General features: G+C 45.0%; 1 protein-coding gene across 1 annotated transcript in view; it reads left to right on the top strand.

Annotated features, from left to right (window-relative positions):
* The first annotated feature begins 11,815 nt into the window (after nt 1–11,815).
* The window catches only part of CYB5A (cytochrome b5 type A), a 32,828-nt gene continuing 17,149 nt past the window's right edge, over nt 11,816–27,494 (top strand). The window contains exon 1 of the mRNA XM_019986849.2: nt 11,816–12,070. Coding sequence (XP_019842408.1) covers nt 11,942–12,070 — 129 coding nt within the window. The 5' untranslated portion in view covers nt 11,816–11,941. The remainder of the gene's footprint in view (nt 12,071–27,494) is intronic.

Consider the following 27,494-nt stretch of genomic DNA (forward strand, 5'->3'; position numbering starts at 1 on the left):
GGCGATAAGTATTACAGTAAGGAACAGGTACCTACAAAATTGTCCATTTGATGACTCAAAACCCCAAGAGAACCAAGGTCATGGTGAGCGCCCAGGCTGTGAAGTCAGTGACCTGCCGTCTAAGCAGCGTCCAGCCCCGCCGGAGCTTCACTGGGCCTGCCTCTGTGGGGCCTTGGTGGGAAGAGGCCTCACTGGGGGTCGGATTTCCACCGGCCCTACCCACCGCTTCCAAGGTCAACAGGCAAGTTTCCTCCCCTGGGGCCTCATTTTCTTACGCACCGCATGGAATTGGTGGAAATATCTCCAAGGTCTGTACCTACCGTAAGTGCCTTATTTAAAAGGCGATTCTATACATTACTGATTAAATTACATGCCCTAATGTTGGAACCCGTGGGCCTTCGTGAAAGAACGATTCTTGGTGCCTTTCCTTTTCAAAAGCTACAACTATCTCTTCAGCAGGCGCCTCCTGTCAAAGCAAGGCCATCAGAACCGCTCAGGAGGCGACGCTCGAGCCTCGCGGGGGCAGGCTGGAAGCCAGGCCTGGAGCAACCTCCGCAGTTCCCTCTCCCTCTCGGGCTGGTCAAGCAGTTGTCTTCCGGCCTCAGTCTCCTCAGTCTCCTGGCCTGCGTGTTCTCGCTCCTCAGCGCCCTCCCCGTGGCTCAGGGGTACTGTGTCCAGCATGCCTGGCCATCCCAGACCTCCCCTCACCACCCCTAGCGCCCCCAACTTACCCCAACTTATCCCAGCGTACCCCAGCTCTCTCAGCTTACCCCGAGGGCTCCCAGCATACTCTGCGTGCTCCCAGCATGCTCTGAACGTTCCCAGAATGCCGCTGTGTACCCGTTTTTCCCGCCATAGCTTTTGCTGGCATGAGCCGTTCGTCCTGCACCCACAGTTCTCTGAGAGAGACCTGGTTTTGGCGTTGGTGTGGCCGGCGCGAGGTCGTTGCTGTCTCCCAAACAGAGGTAGGATGCATCCTCAGGGTATGGCCGCTGCTGACTAAAAGATGGGCTGTCTGGCCTCCTTCCCACTTTCATTGTGTTTGTTTGAACTTGTCCATAATAAAAAGCTTTGGAAAATTATGTTTTTGAGAAGTAAAATAGATTGAAGATACAGGTCACAAATTGGGAGAAGATATTTTCATGAAAGTAATCCACAAGTGGTTATTTTCCAGACTATATAAAGAACTCTTGCAGATCAGTTAGGGTAAGACAGTGTGTCATAGAAAAAAGCAGTTAAGTCATGAACAGATATTTTGCAGAAAGAAGAAGGATGGCTTATAAGCCTGTGGAAAGATACTCAACATCGTTAATTATCAAATCTAAATAAGACCACAACGAGATACCATAGTATTGACAAAATCGTAAGGATGCAGGATTAGATGTCCCATACACTGTTGGAATGCAGGAATGAAAATTTGAAAATAATGTGATGTAATCTTCTGAAGTTGAATGCTGTAACATACCCTTAGACTTAGAAATTCCTTCCATACACTTCCCTTAAAGAGATTCTTGCATATATGCACCAAGAAATATGTTTGTAGCAGCATTGTTTGTTGAATAAAGTAAGTAGCTACAACAAGCAAACAAAATCCCAAATGTTCAGGGACAAGGGAATTGATAGATAAACTGAATTATATTTACATAATTATATAAGGCAAACAAAAAATAATGAACTACAGTTATGTGCAACATGGGTAAACCTTTCAAAATTAAAATGTGAACATATCATAAGTACACACTTAGATGGTTTATCAAAAATGACCATCCTTATATACCTACCACCCAGATCTAACAGTAGAACATTATCTGTATCTAGGAAGTGCTCCTGGTGCCCTCTCCTAGCCACTTACCCACTTCATTCAAGGTAACTAGTGTCCCAGCTGCTAATATCATACATTACTTTTGCTTGTTTTGAAACCTTATATTAATGGAATCATACAACACAAACTCTCCTGTGTCTAGCTTCTTTGTAAATATTATGTTCATGAGATTCATCCATGTTGTTGAGGGTAGCAGTATTTTATTCATTTTCATTGCTGGATAGGATTCCATTGTGTGTATATATTTATCCTTTCTGAGGTCGAAGGACAATTAGATTGCTTCTAGTTTAGAATTATTATGAAGAATGCTGCTAAGACCATTCTCGTTCACTTGTTATGTTCACCTTCTATTCAACATGGATGAATTTTTAAAAACATGATTTTTAATGGGGAGGAAGGTTCCAGAAGACTACATACAGTATAATCCCATTTTTATAAAGCTCAATCATTCTCCAAGAAAGCTGAATAAATTGTTTGTTGATATATCCATATGGTTTTTTTTTTTTTTTCTTTTACTAAGCAAGGACATGATGAACAGAATTCAGGATAACAATGATTTTGGGGAGGCGGAAGAATGAGATATGGGAAGAGCCCACAGTCCCCAAGTCAAGTGAAGTGTTCATTGGTATTTATTTATAGTACTTGGCAGAACGCTCTTAGCCCTTGCCCTGCTTCATTTTGTACTCCAAGGCCAAACTTGCCTGTTACTCCAGGTATATCTTGACTTCCTACTTTTGCATTCCAGTCCCTTATGATGAAGAGGACATCTTTTTTTGATGTTAGTTCCAGAAGGTCTTGTAGGTATTCATAGAACCATTCAACTTCATCTTCTTCAGCATTAGTGGTTGGAGCATAGACTTTGATTACTGTGATATTGAATGGTTTGCCTTAGAAATGAACTGAGATCATTCTGTAGTTTTTGAGATGGCTTCAAAAAAAAAATATATATGCACATTCCATCGTTTTTTAGATATGCTTCAAAATATATATGCACATCCACTTACATCCATAAGTAATGATATCATGTTTTATACATAAGGATGTAATGTTTCATACATAATAGTGGCCACCTGGGCTCCCAGGTGGCGCTAGTAGTAAAGAATCCACCTGACATGCAGGAGACATGAGATACAGGTTAGATCCCTGGGTCAGGACTATCCGAATATCCCCTGGAGGAAAGCATGGTAACCCAGTCCAATATTCTTACCTGGAGAATCCCATGGACAGAGGAGCCTGGTAGGCTACAGCCCATAGGGTTGCAAAGAGTCAGACACAACTGAAGTGACTTAGCATGGCAAGAATTTTCCTTCAGGGAAAAACTTTCCTCACAGGATACATTTTGATGACAAGCTTTTTGGCAAGCCTATTCAGTTTTCCAGATTAGAGTTACTTAAGTTTCCCTTTATCTCACTTACAGGCATTCAAGATGGGAAAGAATCCTAAAAATTCTGCCTGATAGTTTGACTGTATATATCTCTTTTATGAAGATTAAGATCGTTGTATTGGTTTATATAATGTTTAAATTGTCAGGACATGCAAGATAAGACCATATTTTGTGAGTAGCCAAGTACCACATGAAGATGAAGGTCATTTCTAGAAAAATTACCTGGGGAAGAGTCAGCTGTTTAGACAGGAAACTGGAACTAAGATGACAAAACCTTGATGATGATAGGGCTGAGTTCAGCATGTACCTTCGTCTGGAATTTGAAGAATTTGGATGTCTAAGATTGTATTTATGGGTAGAATATAGTCTGCTGCCCTCAAACACACAGAGGGAGAGGTGGACTCGGGAGGGTGGGTCCCTAAAAAGGGTCCTCACTGGGTGTGCACCTCACAATCACTTGAGGTTTGACAATCAGACAGACTGTTTGAATTGGCATCACTGCTTCATTTATTAAAGGTGAAGGAACGATGTCAGGTTCTCAGAGTGGAAAATTCTTTTATGTTATCCTTTAGTAAAGTTCATTTGAATATCCTGGCCCTGCTGTAAAAAGCAAAGAAAGGGTTCTATCCACACGGATGCCAGAGAGTCAAGGAGATAACGTAGTATTCATAGTAGGTGGTGGGGAGTGGTATCAGTAATCGGAGAGAGAATCAGGGACAGAAGGATATGGAGGGATGCAGTTGCGTACCGGGAAATGAACGTTTATTTCCTTCTAGCATCAGCCTTAGAGGTCCTGCGCGTGCATGCGTGCTAAGTGGCTTCAGTCATGTCTGACTCTTTTTGACCCTATGAACTGGGCTCTCCAGGCTCCTCTATCCAAGGAATTCTCCAGGTAAGAATACTGATGTGGGTTGCCATGCCCTCCTCCAGGGGATCTTCCCAACCCGGGATCAAACTTGTGTCTCATTATGTCTCCTGCATTGGCAGGCGGGTTCTTCACCACTAGCGCCACCTGGGAAGCCCTGCTGCTGCTGCTGCTGCTGCTAAGTCGCTTCAGTCGTGTCCGACTCTGTGCGACCCCATAGACGGCAGCCCGCCAGGCTCCGCCATCCCTGGGATTCTCCAGGCAAGAACACCGGAGTGGGTTGCCATTTCCTTCTCCAATGCATGAAAATGAAAGGTGAAAGTGAAGTCGCTCCGTCGTGTCCGACTCTTAGCGACCCCATGGACTGCAGCCTACTAGGATCCTCCATCCATGGGATTTTCCAAGCAAGAGGACTGGAGTGGGGTGCCATTGCCTTCTCCGTGGGAAGCCCTAGAGGTCATATACGGCACTTTTATTCTAGTAGGAAGCTGTGTTTCTGACATGGGGCTCCCAACTTTTGAGAACTCTACTGCCCTCTCCGTCATCCATGTTACTTGTACGCTTAGGTGGCTGCATTGAGCACCTTGGACTAGTGTTAGATCCACTCATTCATTTAAAATTTTTTTACATGCTGCTGTTTGCTTTTAGCTTTTTCCCCCTAATTTCCTAGGCCTAGAAAGAAATGAAACAGTTTTACTTTTAATAGTGTTACAAACCAGGTTTGTCTGACATGCAGCAAGCCAAATGAGGTTAGGCAGAGAAAGGGTTTATTCTCGAGGCCACCAAGTGAGGAGATGGGAGAACAAATCTCATATCCACTTCCCCAAAGGCAAGGCACTTGGGATAGTTATGGGATAAATCTGAGGTGGTAGGAGCATGGGGAAATTGGAGGCAAGAAAAATGAGGTAATCATCATTGTGCAGCTAAGCCCCAGACTTCTTCTTGGGACACGTGCTCAGAAAATGGTGGTATTAGTATGTTTTTAGGGTGGAGGTTTTGGCCTTCAGACATCAAAGGTCACCAAGTGGACACTTTTACCATCTTAACCAGTCTTAACTGGCTGGAGCTTGAACTGGACACAGCTGACTCCAAGTTCCTAATAAACAACTTGGGCAAACATCTCCTATTATTTAGGCCATGTGACACTTAGAAACACACAAGATTTTGTAAAAACAAAGCAAACTTGATCAGTGATAGCAGGTTACAGGTGTAATAGAACTAACTGATGATTACCCCCAGTTTCAGTAGATGTCCATGGAAACATAAAAAACTTCACTGATGTTCTTGCTAGTGACAGATAAATTAATCCACATTTCTCAGTGTGATTATTGTATAATTATGATTTTTCCAAGTACTTACTTGCTCTCTTCTGTATCACTTTTATACCCTTATTCATTCAAAAATATTTACTGAGCATATGCTGAGTGCCAGGCACTGTGCTGGGCTCTGAAGATACAGATGTGACTAACTGTTCCTGTCCTTGAGGAACTTTTGGTCCAGTGAGAAAGGCAGACACATAGACTGGTGATGTAGTGAGTGTGTGATAGCATGACTGGAGAATAAAGGAGCAGAAAGCATTACTTGGAGGTGAAGGGTGTGCTCAGCACATGCCTTAACCACAGTTGACTCCTGCTACTGCTACTGCTAAGTCGCTTCAGTCGTGTCTGACTCTGTGCAACCCCACAGACAGCAGCCCACCAGGCTCCTCTGTCCTTGGGGTTCTCCAGGCAAGAACACTGGAGTGGGTTGCCATTTCCTCCTCCAGTGCACGACAGTGAAAAGTCAAAGTGAAGTCGCTCAGTCGTGTCCAATTCTTAGCGACGCCATGGACTGCAGCCCACCAGGCTCCTCTGTCCATGGGATTTTCCAGGCAAGAGTATTGGAGTTGGGTGCCATTGCCTTCTAAGCTGAGTCAAATAGGGTCCTGAGTCTTTGGCCAGGATAAAGGAGGTAAGGAGAATAAGGGGTAAGAGGTAAACTTAAGGTAAGTGGCAGAGGACAGGGCTTGAGCAAGGATGTGAAAGAGAGGAAAGAATGCTACATGTGGGAGATCTAAAATAGCTCACTGTTGCTAGGCCATGAGGCTTGAGGGGGAAATGACAGGATGAAGCTAGAGAGAGGAAGCAGATTTTGAATGATTTGGATGATCTTCAAATTCTCAGCAAGGAATTTGAACTTTAGTTATTGGGAGACATTGGAAGGTATTAGACAAGTAGTCTCAGATGGTAAAGAATCTGCCTGCAATGCAGGAGACCCAGGTTTGATCCCTAGGTTGGAAAGATCCCCCTGGAGATGGGAATGGCAACCCACTCCAGTATTCTTGCCTGAAAAATCCCATGGGCAGAGAAGCCTGGCAAGCAACAGTCCTTGGGATTGCAAAAAGTCAGAAACAACTGAGCAACTGATACTAATACAGACAAGTAGTGATGTGATCAGATTTTAATTTGGGGTTCATTATTGATGGAAGATGGGTCTGAGAATTTCAAGACTAAAGGCTGGAAGAACATGTAAGGGAGTTACTGTAAACAGATAGGCAGCTAATCATGAAAGGCAAATCTGGGGCAATGGTAGTAGGGATAAAGAGGAGACTGACCTGTATGATTCCCAATCTTCTGACTTGGCGGACCTGATGATGATAACACCATCAGCTGTATTTCATAAAATTGTCTAGAACCCTGAATTTCTACAAAGTTAAATAGCATATCTGGAATTTTCCGTGTTGGAGAAGACTCTTGAGAGTCCCTTGGACTGCAAGGAGATCCAACCAGTCCATTCTGAAGGAGATCAGCCCTGGGATTTCTTTGGAAGGAATGATGCTAAAGCTGAAACTCCAGTACTTTGGCCACCTGATTTGAAGAGTTGACTCATTGGAAAAGACTCTGATGCTGGGAGGGATTGGGGGCAGGAGGAGAAGGGGACGACAGAGGATGAGATGGCTGGATGGCATCACTGACTCGATGGACGTGAGTCTGAGTGAACTCCGGGAGTTGGTGATGGACAGGGAGGCCTGGAGTGCTGCGATTCATGGGGTCGCAAAGAGTCGGGCACGACTGAGCGACTGAACTGAACTGAACTGATACCATTTTACTCTGTTCTATTTACTTGTGCTGAAGACAAAAAGATTTTTAAAAATAAATTTAATATTGCAATCATGTACAATCAAACATTTAATCTTTTTATTTACCTGCTTCTACTTAAAGATGGACATATTAAATACAAGGAAATATATAGGAATACATAAAGGAAATACGCCTAAGAATGTATTTATAATAAGATTTCCTACATATAATCAGCTTGCCTTGTCTGAACTTACTGAGGAATGTTGCCCTTCCTCAGCAGTGAACATATGACATTGTATTCTTTGTGATCAGATGATATCTGTTGCTCTCTACTCCTCATTTCTGCCTCTGATATTCAATTGATTAGAGATTGTCAGCTGACATTCTGGTGTGTTATAAATATACATGGGTAAAACAACTTCAAGTCCATTTTAAAATGAATGAAAATGTAAAAAATTTAGTAAGCTTTGGAAATTATTGCTAATAGATGAGGACTTGTTTGGAAATCAACTACATAGGACATGTATACTAGAGAAATAGATATTTTTAGAAGGGAACAGCTAACCTATGCTAACGTATTTAAAAGACATAGGTTTAATGCAAATTATCCATGTAGATAATTTGAATTGGAGTCCATCTTTGTAGAGTGCCCATTTGTCAAGGGAACCTGCTTTCTATGGTTTAGCAAATATAATGATGTGTCAATGGGAAGTAAAGAGCTGCTGAAGTGTGTCTTGTGCATGAGTGGCAGGAGGAAGTAGAAAAGGAATAAAAACTGTAATGATGTTTGCTTATTTTTGCTTCTTAGTAGAAGAGTGAACTTCTACTACAGTATATTTCACCTGAGGAACTTCAGGAGTAGAGTTGGTTTTCTAAATGTTTATTAAAATGTCTTTGCTGGAGGGAACATCAGGAAGTTTGTAAATATCTGTATTCCTTTTAATTTCTTAGGTTTGTTTCTAAATTTGCCTAAATTTACTTCACCTTGGTGGAGATGGAAATGGCATCCCACTCCAGTATTCTTGCCTGGAGAATCCCATGAACAGAGGACCTGGGGGAATTGCAGTCTATGGGTCGCACAGAGTTGGACACAACTGAAGTACACACACATCACCTCGGAGCACTTGCCATGTAGGATGTTTCCTTATACCAGTGTTTTAAAGTAAGGAAGTCTTGTTTGATAATAGCATTTGCTAAAATCTGTTGATTGCTTTCTTTGTGCCAGACCCTGGCTAAACATTTTATAAGCAATGGCTTAGAGAGTTAACTGATTAGGTCATAGTCATGCATCTGGTAAGTTACTAAACCAGGAATAGGATCCAGGTCACTGGCACCAAAGTTTTGTTTTAATCACTTCTGGAGTTATTCGGAACTGGCACTGAAATCTGAAACAGTCTTGACATTGGATTATAGAGGCAGTTGTCACTGACACACTGCTCTGCCAGAGTCATGCGGAGATTCAGCAGACCTGGGAACTGTTAGGGTAATGGTATACATAGCCTGATTTACTGTTTTTAAAGCATTTAGGACAGTTATAACACTACATACATGTATTTCAAAACAGGAAAAATCCCAATTCAATAATCTAAACTCTCACCTCAAGAAACTAGGAAAAAAAAGAAACCCAAAGCAAGCAGAAGGAAAGACTTGATCAGGAGCAGAAATCAGTGACCAAAAAAGAAAAAAGAAAAACAGTGGAGAAAATCAGACGCCAGAAGTGAGCTCTGGAGAAGGCCATGGCACCCCACTCCAGTACTCTTGCCTGGAAAATCCCATGGACGGAGGAGCCTGGTAGGCTGCAGTCCATGGGGTCGCTAGAGTCGGACACAACTGAGCGACTTCACTTTCACTTTTCACTTTCATGCACTGGAGGAGGAAATGGCGACCCACTCCAGTGTTCTTGCCTGGAGAATCCCAGGGACGGAGGAGCCTGGTGGGCTGCCGTCTATGGGGTCGCACAGAGTCGGACACGACTGAAGCGACTTAGCAGCAGCAGCAGCAGCAGTAGCAGTAGCAGCAGAAGTGAGCTCTTGGAAACAAATCAGTAAACCAACAACACTGTAAATTATACTTTTTAAAAATTTATTATTTTAAATTATTTATTTTAATTGGAGGCTACTTACTTACAATATATGGTGGGTTTTGCCATACATCGACATGAATCAACCCTGGGTGTACATGTGTCCCACCATCCTGAACCCCCCTCCACACCCTCTCCACCCCATCCGTCTGGATTGTCCCAGAGCACCGGATTTGGGTGCCCTGCACCATGCATTGAATTTGTACTGGTAATCTATTTTACATATGGTAATATACATGTTTCAATACCATTCTCTCTTATCGTGCCACCTTTGCCTTCTCCTGCATAGTCCAAAAGTCTGTTCTTTACATCTGTGTCTCTCTTGCTGTCTTCCATATAGGGTCATTGTTACTGTCTTTCTAAATTCCATATATATGCATTAATATACTGTATTGCTGTTTCTCTTTCTGACTTACTTCACTCTGTATAATAGGCTCCAGTTTCATCCACCTCATTAGAACCGACTCAAATGCATTCTTTTTTATAGATGAGTAATATTCCATTATGTATATGTGCCACAACTTCCTTATCCATTTGTCTGCCAATGGACACCTAGGTTGCTTCTGTGTCCTAGCTATTGTAAAGTGCTGCAGTGAACATTGGGGTACATATGTCTCTTTCAGTTCTGGTTTCCTTGATGTGTATGCCCAGCAGTGGTATTGCTGGGTCATATGGCAGTTCTATTTTGTTTTTGTTTTTTTTTAAGGAATCTCCACACTGTTCTTCACAGTGGCTGTCCTAGTTTGCATTTCCACCAACAGTGTAAGAGTGTTCCCTTTTCTCCACACTCTCTCCAGCATTTATTGTTTGTAGACTCTTTGATGGCAGTCATTCTGATGGGCGTGAAATGGTACCTCATTGTGGTTTTGATTTGCATTACTCTGATGATGAGTGATGTTGAGCATCTTTTCATGTGTTTGTTAGCCATCTGTATGTCTTCTTTGGAGAAATGTCTGTTTAGTTGTTTGGCCCATTTTTTGATTGGGTCATTTATTTTTCTGGTATTGAGCTGCATGAGTTGCTTGTATATTTTGGAGATTAATTCTTTGTCAGTTACTTTGTTTGCTGTTATTTTCTCCCACTCTGAAGGCTGCCTTTTCACCTTGCTTGTAGTTTCCTTTGTTGTGCAAACGCTTTTAAGTTTAATTAGGTCCCATTTATTTATTTTTGTTTTTATTTCCATTATTCTGGGAGGTGGATCACAGAGGATCTTGCTGTGATTTATGTCAGAGAGTGTTCTGCCTATGTTTTCCTCTAAGAGTTTTATAGTTTCTGGTCTTACATTTAGATCTTTAATCCATTTTGAGTTTATTTTTGTTATGGTGTTAGGAAGTTTTCTAGTTTCATTCTTTTACAGGTGGTTGACCAGTTTTCCCAGCACCACTTGTAAACAGACTATCTCTTCTCCATTGTATATTTTTGCCTCCTTTGTAATTTTTTTAAAAAGCACATTGGAAAAAAACAAAAAGAATTACATATCATAAGCAAGTAGGGCTTATTCCAGAGATGCAAGGCTGGTGCAGTATTTGAAAACCAAAGCATTCCATCATGTGAAATGGATAAAGAGTATTTGGAATGTTTGGGAACTTGTCTTCTTGGCCTTGCATTCCTACGGAGGAGGTAAGCAAGGGGGTAGGAAACCAACACTAGCAGCAGCGAGTGGAAAGAACTGTGCTGTTTCCTGGAGGATGACCTACATGTGTAATCCACTGTGTCGTTCTTTTTGGAAGTAAATACTATTGCTGAAAAAGGCCTTAACAAAAATCATAGTCTTTTTTTTTTTTTTTAACGTGCTGGAATTCTCTCCCCCGCCTTTTAAAAATGGAACATTTGTAAATCTTCCTATGGATGCTCAGCTGGGGAGGCCCTGCTCCAGACTCTATTCCAAGAGCTATCAATCATTTAGAATTTACCTTAAACAATATACTGGTGAGAAAAGACATAAGACACTAATACAAGTACTCGCCTAGTCAGGGGTGAAGAAAGAATAACTTCAGAGCCACCGACGTCCTCAGAACCTACACTTGAGGCCGCTTTTGCTTTTTTGGAACAGTTTCCGGGTTTTGTTTTGTTCTTTTTTTTCTCTTGAGAGAATGGGTTAGTTCTGGGGTGGGAGGGGATGGGCCAGGCAGTCACAGAGCCCTGCTCCGGGCAGCACACTCGTCCGGCCACGTCCACCAGGTTGCTCTGCATCGCTCAGCCTCGCAGTGAACGCCTACACTCGCTGCGGAAGGACTCTGTTACAAATTAACGAACGCCCAGGTCTGACCGGATTGGGAAACCGCGGCGATTTTGATGTAGGGTCGCTGCCTTGCACAAGGTGGACTCTGCGCTGGTCACCCGGTCTGGTCCACGCGATCCCGGACGCTCTGACCCCGGGCCACCGCCTTCGGCGCAGACGCGAGTAAACCCCGCCCCCCCCCCGCGCTCTCCTAAACTGTGATTGTGAGGGGCATCTTCTGCAGCCAATCAACACCCGCTCACTGGGCGGGGCCCGCCGGGTTGGTGGAGAGCGTCGGGCGGGGGGCGGGGCCCTTGAGCGACAGGAATTCTGGCCAATCATCAGAGGCCGTGCTTCGGCCACTCCCCTCCTCCGTGCGGGCAGCCCTCCTCAGGAGCGGAGCCGAGCCGGGCAGCGGGGAATGTCCCAGGACGAGTTCGCAGAGACGCCCGCTCTTCTCCGTCCAGCTCTCCTGCTGCCTTTAGGGCCTTAGGCTCGCTGAGTTAAGAAATGGCCGAGGAGTCCAGCAAAGCCGTTAAGTACTACACCCTGGAAGAGATCCAGAAGCACAACAACAGCAAGAGCACCTGGCTGATCCTGCACTACAAAGTGTACGATTTGACCAAATTTTTGGAGGAGGTGAGTTGATGGAGGCAGGATGCCGATCGGGGCTTGGGGGGCTCCCTGCCGAGACTTACCTTGCGGGGCAGGATTGATCTGCGCACGACTCCTCGTGCACACCTGAGTGTGCTCACCCGCGCGGGAGCACCGGGCTCTGCACACTTGGGAGCACTCCCCTCATCCACACGCCTGTGTCTCTGCCTCCCTCTGTGTGCGCGCTGCCTGAGTGCACACCTGGGAGCGGACCCCGAGTTTGTACCCTTGAGTCTGTGCGCCCGCGTGTTTGTCCCCGGAGGCTGCACCTTCGTGTGCGAACACCTGGGGGCGACCGGAGGTGCATAGGTGCTGCGGCCAGGTGAGCCAGTTTGGCAGACCGCGGCACGCCCTCATGGGGCGGGAGCAGCTTCCCCGGACCCTGCGCGGGCAGGTGGGAGAGCCGCGCTTCGCACTTAGTGGGGAGCAAAGTCGCACGTGGAATTGAGGGCGCAACCAGGGAGGACTTTTGAAGGTCTTTTTTATCTTGAGTTTGCATAGGCCAGGTCTTCATCTAGGACCAGGGTCGTGCCACTTATTATTCCTGGAGTGGATTCCTAATTGAAGCCGGTGCCACTCCACCATCCACGCCCAGTCACCTGCTGTTCACCTAGAAGGCGCCCAGTGATATTTAAGGTATCCAGTGCTGACTTCAGTGAGGCGCAGTCCTGGACTCCTGCGAGCGGCTGGGCTGGGGGTCGGGGGTGAGGGGGCGAGTGGCAGTGAGGAAGGGGGGAGGGACAGACAAGTGAAAAGAGCCAGTGCGACTTCACCCTTAGGCAGCTTTGGGAATTGTAAAGTAGCTGGGTAACTTAGAGGAAAGCAATCCTTAGCCTTGATTCTTTGCATTGATTATACTTTTTTGCAATAAATTCTAAGGGGTTTTTGTTTGCTACTTTGTGTGTGTGTGTGTGTGTGTGTGTGTGAGGGCGGGGTTCAGTCATAAAATTTTTTTTAAACAATTTTTTATTGGAGTATAATTGCTTTTCAATGTTGTGTTAGTCTCTGCTGTACAACCAAGTGAATCAGCTATATGTATACATACATCCCCTCCCTCTTTTTTAAATTTATTTTTAATTGAAGGATAATTGCTTTACAGAATTTTGTTGTTTTCTGTCAACATGTAACACTCTCCTTCATTCCCCCAGACAATAAATGGGAATGTTTAGTGATGGGAATTCTTTACATAGTTTGTGAGAAAAATGAAGATAGAGGCCTGATCTGAGCTGGATCACAATTTGTATCAAAAGACATTTGTTTTGCAGAGAATGCTTAATTTTTTTAAAGGTTGAAGTTGTTTATTAGTAACATATTTTACTGTTAAATTGTTACCAGGTGATGTACCAGAAGGTAAAATAGTGTCTTGATGTGGTCAAGAGTGGTTTATAGCAGAGGGTCAGATCTGTCCTATCCCTTCTGCTGAGCGACAGAGCTTATTTGCTATTAGAATTTCTTGAACAATCTTGTATCATAACATCAGGCCTAATTGATGCCAGATGTCTACTTAAAACTGTTCCATCCCCATTCCCAGGGTATGTATAATTGTGGGATTTTAAAATCCAATGTGTACATACTTTATTGGTGTCTATAAAAAAATAGTATTTATCAAGTGAAAAAGTGAAAGTGAAGTCGCTCAGTTGTGTCCGACTCTTTGCGACCCCATGGACCATAGCCCGCCAGGCTCTCCATCTATGGAATTTTCCAGGCAAGAGTACTGGAGTGGGTTGCCATTTCCTTCTCCAGGGAATCTTCCTGACACAGGGATTGAACCCGGGTCTCCCGAACGGCAGGCAGACTCTTTACCGTCTGAGCCACCAGGATATTTTATTTGATGAAGCATTTGACATTTTTTCTTTTTTGTGGGGTCTGTCGTGTTCATTACTGTCTCGCTCACCAGATGTCAGTATCATCTCCACCCCCTCACCCCTTTCCGCAAGACAACCAAAAATGTCTCCAACTCTTGTCAAATGTTCCCTTGGGGATAACAAAGTCACTCCCAGTCAAGAATCACTGCCCTAAGGTATATCTTGCATGACTTTTTTTATGGAACATTTCTCAGAAGATAAGAGATTATTAAACTGTACTATAAACCATTTACTCTTATATTTCATTCTTATGAGGCAGAAAAGGAATTGCACAAAGTTTTTAAACAAAACCGGAAGAGATGCAGACCAGCTGTTCAGTGGGTGAATCAGCTGACAGCAGATTCTGTTTCTCACTCAGTTTTTAAGACCCTCTTTAAAAGGAGCTTGGGGAGAACATCTCTCAAGAAAAAAAATGTGATGAATCACATTTATCACTAATATTTGATAACTAATACTTGTAGCTAGGTAACTCAAAACTACTGTTTGTAGTGAGATAAATAAAAACAAATTTTTAGCATTTCATGTATACCAAACTTTTCTTAATTGCTACTTGGTAAAGTGCTCTTTCAGAGAGTATTACCTACCTATAACGCATTTTAGTCAGTTCTAGTGAGGTGGATGAACCTAGAGCCTGTTATACAGAGCAAAGTAAGTCAGAAAAACAAACACTGTATATTAATGCATATATATATATATGTATATATGGAATCTTGAAAGTGGTATTGGTGAACCTGTTTGCAGGGAAGGAATGGAGACACAGACAGACACCAGACTTGTGGGCTCTCGGGAATGGGAAAGAGCGGGACAGGCTGAGAGAGCGGCTTGAAACATGCACATCACCATATGTAAAGTAGATGGCCAGTGGGCATTTGCTCTTTGACACAGGAAGCTCAAACCTGTGCTCTGTGATAACCTAGAGGATGAGGTGGGAGGTGGTAGGGAGGTTCAACAGGGAGGGGACATATGTATACTATGACTGATTCACGTCACTGTGCGGCAGAAACCAACACAACATCAAAAAGCAGTTATCCTCCAATTAAAAAAAAAATTAGCCTACCTTGACTTGAGTTTGGAATACCACTACCCTCTGGTACTAACACTGTTCCTTTTGATCAGTGGTCCAGAATCTGCTGAGTTCTTATCATGGAGACTGTGGAACCTGAGAGGAAAGAGATACCATTTCTATTCTCAAAAGCTTCCGTTTGAGGAAGCAGGAATAACACAGTAAACAATGCAATGGGCGGGGATTTAAGCACAGAAAGCTGTGCTCCATCAGCCAGAGTCTAGTTCAGTGATGGGGAGTGGACCCAGAGTGGCTGTGTGAGGTGTCAGGCTTGGGCTCTGGTGAGTGGGGCCTAATGTCAGCGGTAACAGATGGGCTCCCAGACCTGGTCTGGGTTAAGGTAAGAACCAGGACAGTGGCTGTGCAGTGGGAGCTCTCAGAAGGGTGAAGGCATGCAGCGAGGAGAGAGGCTCGCCAGCCCGCTCGAGCTGGTCATCGGCAGGCCGGCCTTCCCAGAACCTTGGAGGGGCCAGCCGTTCTATTTGCTGTTACCACTGGTTTCCCTTCTGTATCCATCTCTGATTAATGCCGTGTCAGTCTCTGGCTTCCTGCCCCCTAGCACAGCCATCCTAAGATTCCCCGTGACTTCCTGCATCTTAAACACACATCTCATTCAGAGACCTGCAGGGTGCCCTGCTGGTGTTTCACTTCTTCTAGATTCCTCCTGTTCCATCACTTTATTATTCCAGTGCTGTTTAATTCCATCCCTTCTTCTGAAACAAAGAGCCCGGAAGATCTGTTTCTCCCTGCTTGCTCTGCTCCCTTTCTTTGTCATTTAAAACTCCAGAAATTCATCAAAGTTTTGCATGCTAACTAAAGAATATTCTCTGTGTGTGTGTTCAGTTGCTAAGTCTCTCCGTCCAACTCTTTTGTGACCCCATGGACCATAGCCCGCCAGGCTCCTCTGTCCATGAAATTGTCCAGGCAAGAATACTGGAGTGGGTTGCCATTTCCTCCTCCAGGGGATCTTCTCAATCCAGGGATTAAAACTGTATCTCGCATCTCCTGCTCTGACAGGAGGATTCTTTACCACTTAGCTCCATCAAAGAATATTTTGCTCTCCGTAATTTACCCAAATATGAAAGAAGTTTGTTTTTTGTTTTTTGCCTTCCTACCGCTAAAGTGGACTTTCAGTCTTTATGGGCTAGATCTCCTTATATATCATAGCTTTATAGGCACGTGTGCATTCCAGTTGAGAAAGTATGTACTGCGATGCGTGGAAGGGAGTCCTAGTCTGTGCCTGTGCTCTCTGTCCCTCATGTGCCTTATTTAATGTAAAACAGCAGGATGACAATGGTACCAATTTCTAAGGGTTAAGATAAGAATTAAAATAATGCTGGCTAAACAAACAGCACGACAGCAAGCGTGTGGTCTGCACAGTGAATGCAAACCCCTGTACCTGCGCAAGTCACGGACGGGCATGGCTTCTGTAGCACCATACGTAGCTGAGTGAGAATATGAGATTGTAGGTGAAGGTGTAAATTTGGCACATGATGCTGAATTGAAACAAGAGAGTGTTACGAAAGTTTTACCGTCTGGTCAAGAATACCAGTGAAGCTTCTAAGTTGTGCATTGAGCTCCATCTCCAGGAATAATAGTCTTATAAAGCTGTTTTGTTTTCCAGAGAAGAGGAGACACCTGAGAGGGAAGACTGGCTCGCGTTTGCTGGCAATCTGAATAGCAACAGGTGTTCAGTTACTATCTGACACTGGCTACCACATTGTGAGCCTCATTGCCCACGTATTTCGAAAAAGGTGGTTTGTGTTTTTTCAATTCTGATTTCTAGTTTTTGAATTCATATTTGTGAAGTTGAGTCTTGTCATTTCTGATTGTGTTGTTAGCAAGGTTAATGATTATAGAACTTTGGGGCCAGGGAGAGAAATGATTTGCTTTCCCCTTTCTGCAGCTGAGGCAATAGCATTTATCCAGGTTTTACTAGTACTGTAGGAGAAGAAAGTATGACTTAATAGATGGCAGTAATATTGCTTTCAGTTCAAGTCATTACATGTTTCATTTGTAAAACAAGCATCTTGAAAAATATTAAGAAGCATAATACTTAGTGTCAAGTTGCCCCCCTTCCTTTATATGATCAAAATGGAAACATTTCTACAGAATGTTTTCTGGTGAGCTTGGGGCTCTGGTGCTCTGTTTCTGCACCTTAGATGTCCTTTTCACAGCTTTCTGCCTCACAGAGCTATCGGCCCTGACTCATTTCTGCTTTTGGAGTCTTAGGCAGTGTACTTTATAGCAGTTTTTGTTTTAGGGACTTACTTTCTGTGATTTTTCCTCGAATATGGCTACCCACTTTGCAGAGGCAAATGGTTCCAGGCCTGGGGGGTCCAGGAACAGAGTGTGGGTGTGGGTGCTTACAACTCAGTGTCTTTAATTTTGAAAAACACAAAAGACCCTACATCTTTACCCTTGGTAGGACTGTCATATTTAGTACTAAAATCCGAAATGCCTTTGCCTTTCTTCAAGGAAGTTTGATAATACTCTGAATCTTATACTATTAAAAAGCTACAGTTGCAACTATGTCTTTGAGTATGAAACAGAAAGGTTATTATTATTCAACATGTGTAGTTTAGTAAGTAGAACTCAGAAAATGTGAAATCCTTAGGCGGAAAATAAAAAGGGAGCCCTGGTGGTAAAGGTAGCGTAGGCTTCTTGGTAAACGGGCATCAGCGCCTCAGCTCACATGGTGTTGTGAGCCTGAGGGCAGGGCCTCCTGTATAGTTCCTGCTTGTGTCTGTGGAACTTTCTGGTGCTTTTGAGAAGAGGGCCCAAGAGTGCTTGTGAGGCTACTTTGTTTTGAAACAGTAAAAAGAAAAAAATCAAACATTTAACATTGTAGACTTCTGGTTTTTGTTTATCTTTAAGATGGATAGTTCTGACTAAGGGAGAACAGATTATGCCAGCCAGTTTAGATAAGTCAAAGAATAAATAATGGTCATTTCTACTTAGTACAGATATCTATTAAAAGTCCTCGAAAGCCACAGAAGACAGCCAGTAAGTACCAGTTATTATCACGGAGTCAGAACAGCCCTTGTCGCATTAGACATTCATGGGAATGTATTGTGGGGGGTTGGGGGTGAGGAAAGCCAGATCTAGTCCTAGTATTATTTTTGAGGTGACCTCAGGCAAGGCAGGTAAATACTTTAAATCATTTTCTTCATTCCTCCGTGGGGAATATCCTGCACCTGCCTATACTTCAGATTTGTGAACACTGGAAGAAGAATGTGTGTGAAAACACTTGGAAAAGTATGTTAATATTTCACTTAAAGTTTTCTTATGAAATAAGTGTCATAATTACTTTTTGTTCTGCGGTAGGACCAATATTTACTTAGTAGGAACACATCTCAGAATTTACAATGATGTGCTCGCTTCAGCAGCACATATACAGAAATTGCAGTGTTAGCCAGTAAATAGAAATGGTTCAAAATACAAATATTCACTAGAAGTATGTCGTTCAGTCACTCAGTCATGTCCGACTCTTAGGGACCCCGTGGACTGCAGCACATCAACCTTCCATGTTATTTACCATCTCCCAGAGCTTGCTCAAACTCATGTCCATTGAATCAGTGATGCCATCTAACCATCTCATCCTCTGTCACCCCCTTTTCCTTTTGCCTCAGTCTTTCCCAGCACCAGGGTCTTTTTCAGTGAGTCAGCTCTTCACATCAGGTGGCCAAAGTATTGGAGCAAAGTATTGGCCTGAGGTAACAGCAGACTAGCTCAGGATTTAAGAAGCAGCGGCTCAAAGCCACAGTTTTGAAGTTGGTTTTCTTGGAAACATTTGCTTCCCTGTGTTTATTTGAGAGCTGCTTGTGTCTTGCACAGAGTTGTGAGCTGGGACCAGGAGGGTGATTTGGAGAGGTGGGGCTCAGTCTGTGCTGGGCAGGGAGCAGGTGGCCTGTGCTGATGCTGGGAGGATCTGGAAGCTGCGTGGTTCAGGGAGTGGGCGGCCTAACCGCCTAAGGTGTCAGGCGTCCCTGTGCCTGGCGTGCAGGCCAGCAACCTGCGGCCCTTCTGTGGTGAAGGCCCTGGCCTGTCCAGCGTCTACCTGCTTCTTCGAGGGCCTGCTCTTGCTAACCATGGGCAGGCTGTTGACTGAGCTTCATGCAACTCTGTCACAAACTGGCCAGGACACCAAACAGATCCAGCCTGCTCTCAGAAAGCGTTAAGTCATGCTAGTCACACGCCTTCCCCTGGTGGAAGTCCTCAGTGGGTTAACAGTGACGGAATGGAAACTTTGCGAACGTTGGCTGACCCTCAGTGTGTGCTTGATAGAACTCTAAATGCTCTTTGTGTGTACAACCCTCAGTGTGTGCTTGATAGAACTCTAAATGCTCTTTGTGTGTACAACCCTCCTTCACACTGATACTTTTACTCCTCGAAACCATCTTTTCAGGTTGGTGGTGGCGGTGGTCGTGGCATTCACCTTTTTAAAGCAGGTTGGTGGTGGTGGTGGTCGTGGTATTCACCTTTTTAAAGGATAGAAAAAGGTGGCTTGGAATGTTCAGTAACCTGCTCAAGACATTCCACCAGTGACGATCCAGCCAGGGTTTAAATCTGGGACTAGGACTCAGGGATTTTGCTAATTCTGTGATTAGGGTGTGAGGACTAAGGTAACTAGTACAGCTTTAAAGGAAAAGAGCCATCCAGGTGGTACACAGTCGCTGTTATTTGCTTGAGATTTCCTCTGCAGCAACCGCCATCCTGGCGTTCTCCGTAGGAAGCAGGGAGAAAGTGAAGGAAAGTCGTGAAAGAATAAAAAGAAAACCTTTGTAAGGCAAAATGCAAAAATGTGCTTTTCTCTCCACCCCTGCTGTCATTTTACAGTGTCGCCTTCTAGAAGGTGGCGAAACCAGCCATTCCAGGTTTCCTCAGGGGAGTTTTTTAGTAGATTCTGGGGGAGTCTTCAAGGATGACTCCTCGTGTTAGGATTTGTTCCTCACACAGATGACTTCAGGATGATCTTAAGAAGCCGTATTATTTCAGTCAGGAAGGAGATTGCTGGGCTCGGGTGCAGAGGGTTATTGTTGTTCTCTGGACGCCCTCTTAAATAACTGGCCTGGAAGGGCTTGTCCTGCATGGAAATTGGATGCGGCTTCTGCTCTGATAAAGCCCTTCTGTGGGTTCAGTGGACACCCTGCCCGCCCCTCCCACCCGCTTGCTGATCCTCTGTGCTCTGGGTGGCACCGTGTTTCCTTGACTGCCAGCGCCTCCCCCCCACACACGTGGCTCCTGGGCGCCTCGGGCAGGCCTCTCCCTCCTTCCTTCATGCCATTTCCTGTCTTCATCCTCCTTTCTTATGACTCTAGTTCTTAGACTGTCTTCCCCTTCAGAGCACGTGTCCTGCAACCCTCATGGCTCAGTCAGTAAAGAATCTGCCTGCAATGCGGGAGACCCAGTTTCAATCCCTGGGTCAGGAAGATCCCCTGGAGAAGGGACTGGCCGCCTACTCCAGTATTCTTGCCTGCAGAATTCCGTGGACAGAGGAGCCTAGCGAGCTACAGTCCATATGGTCACAAAGAGTCAGACATGACTGGGTGACTAACATTTTCACACTTTCACTTTCATCACATTGGTTGTTGCTTTATGAGTTTTCAGTTCAGATAATTATTAGGTTGTTATTATATGAAAGGATATAATTTCTGGAAGGACGTAAAGAGCTTCATTTTCTGGAAACAGACTGTCGTTTCTCTTCCCAGTGCATGTAGAATAAGGTGCCGCCCCTCTCCTGGTGCAGGAACCTCAGCTGTTGCATTACCACCACCTCGCCCTCCATGCCTTTCTGTGTCCCTAACAAGCGGGGTTTGTTTCTGCCCAGAGACTTCGTGCGGCTTCCCTCTGCCTGGTGCGCCCTCCTTCATCACACACTGCAGGTCGCCGCCCAGTGTCTCTTCCTGACACAGGGATTTCCTGCCTCAGCCTGCAGTGTCAGAGAGTCCCGGGCTCTGTGTTTTCCACTTTGGCTCTGCTGACTCAGCCAGGGTCACAACTTCAGCTGTGCTGACAGCTCCTGGATTTCTACCTCTAGGTTACAGAGACCTCCCTCCCTCCTACACTCTGGATTCTTGCATCCGAAACCCCCTTCATGTCTGCTCTCGGATCTCTGACACGCTTCTCAGACCCAGCGTGTTAAAGACCGAGCTGACCTTTCCTCTCACGGTGTGCTCCACTGGCACCTTCCCCATCTCAGTGATGACAGGCCCATCTGTTTGCGTCCTGTCTGATCCTTTTGTCTCTCTCACACCCGCACTTTCCCCAGAACTCCTGTGTGCTCAGCTTTTACAATGAAGTCAGATCTGACTGGTCTGTCTTCTCCCCTGTGCTGTCTCCCTGCTCTGAGCACCATCACCTCCCGCTTGGCGGCCTTCGCCCCTGACTTTTACTGTCTTATAGTCGAGTGCTATTTAAAGACGTCAGATCATGTCCCTTTCCTGTTTAAACATCTTCAGGGGCTAATTACACCACTCAGTTTACAACTTTGGATATAGCTGCAATAATCAAAAAAGTGTGGTGCTGGCCAGAGAGACATGTACACAGATCAGTGGAACAGAGTAGAGAAACCAGAAATAGATGCACACGGATGCTTTTGACTTTTGACGGAAATGCAAAAGCAATCTGATGCAGGAAGGACAGCCTTTTTAACAAACGGTGCTGGAACAATTGGACATCAGTAGTCAAGAATATAAATCTTGACCCAAACATCACACTTTGTACAAAAATTAACCCCAGGTAGATCATAGATCTAAGTATAAAATTTTTAAAACTTTCAAGAGACTTACGATTAGGCAAAGAGTTCTTAGACATAACAGGGAAAGCATGATCCATAAAAGAAAAAGTGGATAAATTTGACTTCATAAAAATGAAAAACTTCTGTTCTTTAAAAGACGCTGTTAAGAGAATGAAATGACAGAGGCATTGACCAGGAGAAATCTTTTTCTAATCTCATATCTGACAGAAGATATATTTAGAATATATAAAGAATTTTCTAACCTCAACAATAAGGAAACAAATAATCCAAATAGAAGAATGGCGAAAAAGACTTGAACAGACATTTCCTCCAAGAGGACATATGAATGGCAAATGTCAACGTGAAAAGATGTCCAACATCACTAGCTGTTGCTGCTGCTGCTGCTAAGTCGCTTCAGTCATGTCCGACTCTGTGCGACCCCATAGGCAGCTGCCCACAAGGCTCTGCCGTCCCTGGGATTCTCCAGGCAAGAACACTGGAGTGGGTTGCCATTTCCTTCTCCAATGCATGAAAGTGAAAAGTGAAAGTGAAGTCGCTCAGTCATGTCCAACTCTTAGCGACCCCATGGACTGCAGCCTACCAGGCTCCTTTGTCCATGGGATTTTCCAGGCAAGAGTACTGGAGTGGAGTGCCATTGCCTTCTCCGTCAGTGGCTGTTAGGGAAATGCAAATTAAAACCACAGCTACTACAACATACCTGTTAGATTGGCTACAGTAAACAAAAAAACTCCAGGTAACCCAGATGCCGGTGAGGACGTGGAAATCCTAAACTGGTCTTGCATTGCTAGTGAGAATACAGAGTGGTACAGACACATTGGAATCAGTGTACACATTTTAAAATCTATGCTAAATGTAGACTTACTATGCGACCCAGCAGTAGGCCTCCTTGACATTAGTCCTAGAGAAAGGAAAACTTACATCCACATAAAAGCCTATATGCAGATCCCAGCAACTAGAACAATGCTGGCCCAGAAAGAGGAGTTGACACTGATTAATTGAATGAATAATTAAAAGTCGATAAGTATAAACAATGTCAGACAGTAGATACAGAATGGCTGTTGGGCTGGCAGCTTTACTTGTAAAGCCCCAAACTGGAAACAGCTCACATGTTCCTCATTGGGTTCCTGATTAGACTGGTAGATTGTGGAGGGAATACCCCAAACTGGAAATAGCTCACATGTTCCTTGGTGGGTTCCTGGTTAGACTGGTTGATGCATGGAGGGAATACCACTCAGCAATAAAAAGGGAACAAAGCAACCAGTGGCTCAGTGCTATAGAATCCACCTGCTGATGCAGGAGACACAAGGGATGCGGGTTTGATCCCTGGGTTGGGAGGGTCCCCTGGAGAAGGAAATGGCAACCCGCTCCAGGATTCTTGTCTGGGAAATCCCATGCACAGAGGAGCCTGGTGGGCTGCAGTTCATGGAGTTGCGAAGAGTCAGACACGACTGAGTGAATACACCACCACCACCAAGGCATCTCCAAGGCCCTGCGTCGCTTGGCACCCAGTTGCACCTGTTTCTGTCTCTGGTGTCTCCTCTGGCTGCCGGCGCATCCTGCATCACACATGCTGATGCCCTTGCTCTTCTGTGAACTTGTCAGGACCCCTCCCCCCATATGGAAAGTTATCCCCCAGATCCCAGCAGGCTTCCTCCTTCACCAGCTCCAAGAGGCCTCTCCTGACCTCTGTTTCCCACTGGCCATCTCCCCAGCCCCCTGTGTTCCTGACCCCACCACCCTGCTCTGGTTTCTCTTTTTCCCTATCACCTTCTAACATGTTGTATAATTTACCTATCATGTTTGTGGCTTATCTGTCGCCCTCCTCTGGAATGTATACTTGTGAGTACAGGAGTTTCTTTCTGCTTTATTCCCTGGTTATATCCTAGCAACTGGAACAATGCTGGCACAATAAATATTTATTGAATGAATAAGTAGAAGTTTATAAGTGCAAAATATTAGAAAATCAATGTGGAATGGCTGTTGCTCTAGCTTGGATAATTTCCTGACAGCTTGTTTTATTTCTCTCTTACCTCTAGTTGCCTGCTGTAGCCATTTAAAAAAAATTTTTTTTTATGCTAGCTGTAAAAGGAAAGACCAGCCTGAGGATCTGGTGTTGAGGAGGACTGGTTCCGCCCTCAGGCCCCTTCTCTGTCCACCTTGGGTCTCAGCCGTCGCCTGTCCTGTCCTCTCATCTTCTGGCCGTTCCAAGTCCAGGTGGATCCCAGAGGAAACAGAGGAACGGCCCCTTCTAGATCGTGACCCATCTGCCGCTGGGCTCTCAGCCTCAGTGGCTTTGCTTGTTCTTACGGGGAACACTGGGTTGAGTCAGCTCACGCGGCATGTGGTATGTGTTCCAGCCCCTCTCCATGTCTCAGTGTCCCCTGCTCTTGTCTCTCAGAGGCAGACGTGCCCCTGCCCCATCCTCTAGTCCAAGATCAGGACCTCAACGTTCCCTTCAGGGGCCAAAGGAGTTGCTGTGTCTCCAGTGAACTCACTTATATTTCCTACTGAGACATGTTTAGTGATGGTAGAATTAAAAATATCGGTCCAGGCACACTGACCGATGTCAAGTGATGCCAAGTTACCTCTGATTCATGGTAAATTTGGAGCCACACATTTCCTGTCTCAACGCTAAAAGTAACCATGAATGATTTTGCTTTCTTTTCATTTTTTTGAGGAGAGAAACTAATAGCATTATATTTGCAGCTCACAGCTGCATTGCTTATCTCTCCTCACCCTGCTGACCTTTAAGAATTGTTTCAGGCAGGAAGTGTTCTGTGTCCTTGCGATATGTTGTTTCTGTGAACTCTTGTCATTGGTTCTGTGGCTCAGTAGGATCAAGTCAGTTAATTATTCCGCGGAAATCTCTTGAAGGGCAGGATGGAAAGAAGGGGTCTTTTGGGGTTTGGGGTTTGTTGTTGGACTTGAGTTTGCAGGGTCTGGGTCCTGTGTGAGGTCTGTGCGAGGCTCTTTCTGGCAGCATTGACTGGTGTGGTGAATGCCTGTTACACTCCAGGCATTCTGCTGGTTACGTGATTTAATCTCTGAAGTTTAAGTGGGAGAGGCATTTTGCGATAGAGAAAAGGCAGCTCAGGAAGAGCTGGTACTTTCCTGGGTCGCTGTACCAAGACTTGGCAGGGCTGGACCTTGAATCCAGCTTCCTCTGCTTCCAGCCCAGGCGTCCTTCCATAGCATGTACTGCCTGCCTGGGCTTAGGGGCTGAGACAGCTGAAGACCAAACCACAGCCACAGTGCCGGGGCTTGTGGACGAACAGGGGACCGTGGGAGGGTCTGACTTAACGTTTTGACGAGGGACTTGGCAGTGTTACTTATAAAGTGATTGGGAGGTGACGTGCTTGAGTTCCTTTCTAATTGCCTGCACCCCCGCCCCCCCATCCAATAACAAAAACAAATGAGAAGGTTGTCACACAGGGTGTCTTTATTCAGAATCCAGTTACTTACAGTACCTGCAGTTCCTCCAAGTGCTGCTGTGTCTCTATCTGGGCCTTTGTGTTCTCCGTTTTCTTTGCATGGACCATCCCCCACCCATTTCCCCTCGCAAACCACCAGAGAACCTTCCACTCCAGAGTGCAGAAGCCCCCCGCTTCTCGCCTCAGGTCTAGGAGCGCTCAGCCCTCCCTCCCCGTGTCCTGGCTCGGCACCTGGCGCTTACAGTGTTTAGCTCTCCCTGTCTGCACGTCACTGCGGTGTGACTCCTTGAGGGGAGGGGCCGTGACTTACCCACCATGGAAAGGACGGAGCCTGGCATGGCGCTTGGCAGATATTTGAGTGAGCAGGCACGTCTCATAAGCCAGCCGGGTGAATGCAAAGATGGGTTTGTATTACATTTCATCTCTCATCTTCAGAGTGAAATGAGGAGAATTACTCCTTGGAAGAAAAGCTATGACCAGCCTAGACAGCATATTAAAAAGCAGAGACATTATTTTGCTAACAAAGGTCTGTCTAGTCAAGGCTATGGTTTTTCCAGTAGTCATGTATGGATGTGACAGTTGGACCATAAAGAAAGCTGAGCACTGAAGAATTGAAGCTTTTGAACTGTGGTGTTGGAGAAGACTTTTGAGAGTCCTTTGGACAGCAAGGAGATCCAACCAGTCCATCCTAAAGGAGATCAGTCCTGAATATTCATTGGAAGGACTGATGCTGAAGCGGAAACTCCAATACTTTGGCCACCTAATGTGAAGAACTGACTCATTTGAAAAGCCCCTGATGCTGGGAAAGATTGAGGGCCGGAGGAGAAGGGGACGACAGAGGATGAGATGGTTGGATGGTATCACCGACTTGATGGATATGGGTTTGAGGCTTGGCGTGCTGCAGTTCATGGGGTTGCAAAGAGTCAGACATGACTGAGTGACTGAACTGAACTGACTGAATTCAAATGATGCCTGTGAGCCTCTGGCCTGGGGCTTTGCAGTGAGAAGCTGCACAGGCCCCAGTCCCCAGGGAGCAGAGCCGCACAGAGGTCTGAGGGTCCTACCGGCTTGAAGGCCATCACCCTCTGCCCTCTCAGAAAAACAACATCTAGAAATGATAGGGAACATTCAGCTATCTTGTTATTTTTTTTCTAAATCCTATATAAATTGATTGCACTCCAAATGATTGTTTTCATTTTTGGCTTAACTATTGAAGATAACGGATAATCTCTTTAAATAAATTTTTTTTTTTTGCCTAGTCATTGTTTATAGATGGTCTGTTTGTGCCATCTTTTCTGGCAGTGTTAAGTGTTTGGATTGAAAGGTCTTGTTTAAAACTCCAGAACTGGTGGACTTTGGATCCACATAACATTACATTTACATGGAAAGGGTTTTGCTGCTGTTGTGTTTGTTTGTTCTCAGATAAGCAAGTCCTCAAAGGCAATGACTTTGACCCAACTGGTACTGCAGTGTGAGTCTACATACCTTGTGGGTTTTTTTTTTACTGGGAAAACCTCATAGCCAGACGGAGCCCTAAGATAGAAGCAGGTCTGTCTTTGTAACCTTCCTTAGTTGGTGAGGCCGAGGAAGGTGGGTTCCCTGATGGCTCAGTGGGTAAAGAACCCACCTGCCAATGCAGGAGACATAGGAGATATGGGTTCAATGCCTGGGTAAGGAAGGAAGGAAATGGTTACCCACTCCAGTATTCTTGCCTGGGAAATCCCATGGAGAGAGGAGCCTGATAGGCCACAGTGTGCTACAGCCTGTGGGCAAAGCACACACGACTGATCACATACTTGGAATAAGCCATGGAGTTCCGCAGCTTTAACCAGGCCACGTGTCTTCTTGGTGAGATTCTTGGAACTTTGGTTGTGAATGAAGCTGGTTGTGTAGTTTCTGTCAGTGTGGAGGTAACCCTGATAGCCTTGCTGTCTCTCCTAAGAGAAGTAGTCCCACGAACACTTGAGCTCCATCTGCACTGAGCACTTTTTTCAGATCAAAACAAATTCTTACCAGTGGGAGTATTTGGAAAGAGGTAGGGTGCATGGGATCATGGCTGGTCTGGCTTTGTAAGTGAAGGGTGACATGCTGGTCATCTGGTTTAAGTGTGTGGGTTTTTCACAGTGGGTAATCAGTGGTGTTTACCTGAAAACACTGGAGTGGCACTGTTAATTAAAGGTGAAGTGAGACTCTAAAGTAGCGCGACATTGCAAATCAACTATATTTCAATTAAAAAAAAAATGAAGTGAGAATCTGAGCTTGTTTCTGTTCAGTTCAGTTCAGTCGCTCA

The sequence above is a fragment of the Bos indicus genome, chromosome 24, assembly GCF_029378745.1.
Source record: "Bos indicus isolate NIAB-ARS_2022 breed Sahiwal x Tharparkar chromosome 24, NIAB-ARS_B.indTharparkar_mat_pri_1.0, whole genome shotgun sequence".
Classification (NCBI taxonomy): Eukaryota; Metazoa; Chordata; class Mammalia; order Artiodactyla; family Bovidae; genus Bos; species Bos indicus.